Source organism: Giraffa tippelskirchi, chromosome 12, assembly GCF_054371585.1.
Source record: "Giraffa tippelskirchi isolate mGirTip1 chromosome 12, T2T-mGirTip1v1.2.pri, whole genome shotgun sequence".
NCBI lineage: Eukaryota > Metazoa > Chordata > Mammalia > Artiodactyla > Giraffidae > Giraffa > Giraffa tippelskirchi.
This window is the reverse complement of record NC_137286.1, coordinates 67,691,822-67,695,269: the sequence shown is the minus strand read 5'-3', so window position 1 is coordinate 67,695,269 and position 3,448 is coordinate 67,691,822. Positions and strand designations below refer to the sequence as shown.

General features: G+C 59.1%; 1 protein-coding gene across 1 annotated transcript; it reads left to right on the top strand.

The window, feature by feature from the left end:
* Window positions 1-867: 867 nt before the first annotated feature.
* Window positions 868-2,662, top strand: LOC145529994 (uncharacterized). The gene is made up of 3 exons (XM_081550773.1): window positions 868-1,037; window positions 1,437-1,749; window positions 2,000-2,662. The coding sequence occupies exons 1-3, from the start codon at window positions 903-905 to the stop codon at window positions 2,626-2,628; spliced, it is 1,077 nt and encodes a 358-aa protein (XP_081406899.1). The 5' UTR covers window positions 868-902; the 3' UTR covers window positions 2,629-2,662.
* The last annotated feature ends 786 nt before the right edge of the window (window positions 2,663-3,448 follow it).

Sequence of the window (3,448 nt, the reverse complement as noted above, 5' to 3'; positions counted from 1 at the left end):
AGGGACACAGCCAGAGAGAGACACGGAACCAAAGAGAGGAAAGGAGTCGACGGTCCAGACTTTTCATCAATCTGTCTCGAAGGTAGAAGCAATGACAGCGCCCATCCACCCCAGAAGGGGGAAAAGGACGGAAGGTTTGGAGAGGAAAAGACAAGAACGCAGGGAGCCATTAGAAGCTCAGCCACCCGCAGAAGCCGAGCTGGGACACTTGAACAGAATCTCAATGGAAACAGAGGACCAGAAATTTGGCTACTCTTTTCTATAAGAGAGGGAGACCTTCGAGTCTTCCTTTCGCGCCTCCAACTTGGATGCGGGGTCTCAAAACACTCAGGAGGGGGAGTGCCTTTTCCTGGGTACCACGGCGCATCCAGGCCTCGTTCTGCCCCATTCTGTCCTGTGTCAGCCCTGGATGGAGTCTTTCTTTCTGAAGTCTCAGCGCACAAGCTCCACGTGATATCGGCCCCAGGTGGAAAGGCATGGAGCTGCTCGTAGGCCGACAGACCTAGGAAGCAGATGGGAGAATGACCCCCACTCTGCAGATGGAGAGACTGGGGAAACCCTGAGGGGCATACGCTTGTCCAGGGCCACACCACTTATGAGAAGAAGGAGCCTGGTCTGAGAGCAGCGGGGTCCTCGGAGCTCAGGCCCTGGCTGCACCCAGGCCTCCCCAGGGCTGTGGGCTGGGCTGTGTGGCTGTCACTGTGCCTGCACATGGCCTAAGGGGGGTGGTCGAGCAGTCAGAAACCCAGAGATTCCCTTGGGAAGTTTTGGGGAAGGGACCTCAGCACGAACCCCAGGAAATGATGTCACCTGCCGGCAACAGAACCCAACAGAACCCGCAACCCGGGTATCCAGGCCTCCAGAGCGGAGAGGAGCCCCCAGCCAGATCACTTGCTGCCAGGATGTTCTGCTGTTTGCCCCTGCCCAGAGGCCGGGGCCTCAGGAGAGCTCACAGGCAGTGTGCGTGGGCACCCTGTCGACGTTGGCTCAGGGCACCCCCGAGAGGCCTGTGGCCCTTTGCCCGGAGAAACAGAAAGGTAACACGGGGAGCCCCAGGCCGGGCCAGCCCACCTCTCCCATGCCACCCGGAAACACCGGGTCCTTTGCCTGTGTGTGTGGATGCGGGTTTCTCGGGGTGTGTCTCCCTCAAGGAAGCCCAGGCGGATGTGGGGTCAGAAGCCTGCGGGCAAGTTGTGTCCACACCCCAGGGGAGAGCAGGCTGGCTGGGATGGGGAGAGTGCGGGCAGCGCCGGCCGCCCAGGCTGGCCTCACACCCTCAGGTGGGTCTCTTTCCTCCCGGGTGGGGATCTGAGCAGACACACGTCTCTGACCCTTCTGGGAAGAGAAGTTCGAGCAGGCAGAAGCAGCGGCTCCACTGGCCAGGCCCAGCTCGGAAAAGTCCCAGCATGGCTGGCTGACGGTCACTGTCGTTGCAGAGCTTCCCACGTGATGAGGCCGAGGACGGGGACACCCCGTCCACCTCCCGGAGGGAGGGGTCGGAGCACCACCCCCCCGCCCCTGAGGCCCAGTGCAGGCTCCAGGTGAGCGTGCCCACGGAGGCATCAGCCCCACCGGGGGCGAAGCGGAGGCGGGGAAGGCCTGCTGCCGAGACACCACACAGGATACACCCGGCGGCCCAGTCTGAGGCTGCCACGGAGCTCAGCACACCCGGCTCCGACCCAGAGTCCCGAGAACCCCAGCCTCTGAGGCAGCAGGAGGACCTGGAGCCCAGCACGCCAGAGCACAGAGGTGAGGACGCTGGGGCTGGTGCACGGGAGTGTGTGGGGAGGGGGTGCTGAGCTACACAGGGACGAGTCCCCGAAAGATGCTGCTGGGCCTGCAGCAAGCGCTGGCCTCACACCCCCACCCCCATCTTGCACACTTCAGTCCCAAAAGACATCCGACCCTGGGTATTCTTTGGGAATCTCTTGGAAGCTTTCTGTCCCGGGATACGCACATGCCAAGGCTGGCCTGTGGGCAAACTTTGCTTCTCCCCCAGCTCTAGCACTGGCCTCCAACTGGAACCAGGCTCCACTTCCCAGACCTGTCCCTACAGAGGTGGTGGCTCCAGGTGCAGGACCCAGGGATCCACCGAGGGCAGATGGAGAACCGAGACTTGCCCTCGCAGAGACACCAGGCCAGCTGGGTTCTGGCCAGCACACCGGGCAGATCGGATCTCCGTGCCTGCAGGACCCCCAGCCCCAGGCACTGATGTCCCACCCCCTCAGCCAGAACCTCCACCTCCACGTGCACCTGTACCTGCTCGGGCTTTGGCAGGAGAACCCGAGGCAGAGGAGGAGTCACCGCCTCGGCAGGGAGAGCCTGCCCTGGCTCCCGCGCAACACCCAGACGCCGACGATGACTCACCCACCCCTGCAGGAAGAACGAGCCCCCGCTCTGGACAGAGACCCAGAGCCCTTGCCGGAAACACCACGTCCAGGGGAGCGGTCGGCTCTGCCGCCTCCATCCCTGTCGGCTCACCGTGGACGCTGTCAACTCGGTCTGCCCCCAGGGGACATGGAGTTCCTTTCCCCTGAACTGCTTTGCATTTGGTTTGTTTCCACCTTTCTGGTGATGTTTTATTTTTTGTATGGTTTCCTGTATTTTTGTTGGTTAAGTTGGGATTAGTAAACTTTTTCATCATTGTTGCAATTTGGGAACACTGTTGTGTAACTGGTGATACTGTGTTACCATCACCACTTTGTGGTTTCAGACCCGTTTGATCTTTATGCCCCACCCCCCAACAAAGCCTGGATTCAAGGCAAGCACGCCCTGTTCATCCCTCCCCCCGATCCTGAACACAATTTCATCTTTTCTTTCTGCATTCCTTCCTATATTCTTGGTGTCCCCAGTCAATGACTCTCAGTGAAATGACTGAAGGAGTTTCTTTCGGACTCTCCACCTACTGTAAGACTCCATTGGAGAGTTCTCATTTTTATGTCATTTGAACTAGCCTTTGATAGCTGACAGGACGGTGTACGTCCTTTCAAGATATCATGTGCCAAACGAAGCCCTTTTGGCAAATGCCATCATTATCTCCAGGCAGGCATTGCTGTTTGAAGGGTGACATCTCAGCCAGAAGGCAGAGGCTGAGCTCCTCTTGTTGCACCAGCTCCCAAAAGAAGCCAAGAAAGGGAGCTGGAACAACAAACCACCCCAACGCCCAGGAAAGCGTTCTTCACGACAGAAGGCTAGAAAATGACCCAACAACCTTGTGGCCCAGAACCCCTCTAGAAAAATCACTGTTCCATAAAAAAGAGAAACACGTGGGAAGTTCCAAGGAGAGGCAATGCCCATGGCCAGTGTACTTTAGAGACGGCCTGACCGCTCCGGGGAAGACACGCACCGACGGAACCCCTTGGGAAACAGCAGTGAGAGTCCTCACCGTCGTAAGGGTTTCCTCTGGGGACAACCTGCCCTGGGCACCACATGAGGGAGCAGACCGGCT

Excerpts from the sequence above, each read along its gene's own strand:
- LOC145529994 (XM_081550773.1), top strand. The coding sequence starts at position 903 with ATGTTCTGCTGTTTGCCCCTGCCCAGAGGCCGGGGCCTCAGGAGAGCT. Across the intron at positions 1,038-1,436 it reads TTGCCCGGAGAAACAGAAAG|AGCTTCCCACGTGATGAGGC; the intron begins GTAACACGGGGA and ends CTGTCGTTGCAG. Across the intron at positions 1,750-1,999 it reads CAGCACGCCAGAGCACAGAG|CTCTAGCACTGGCCTCCAAC; the intron begins GTGAGGACGCTG and ends CTTCTCCCCCAG.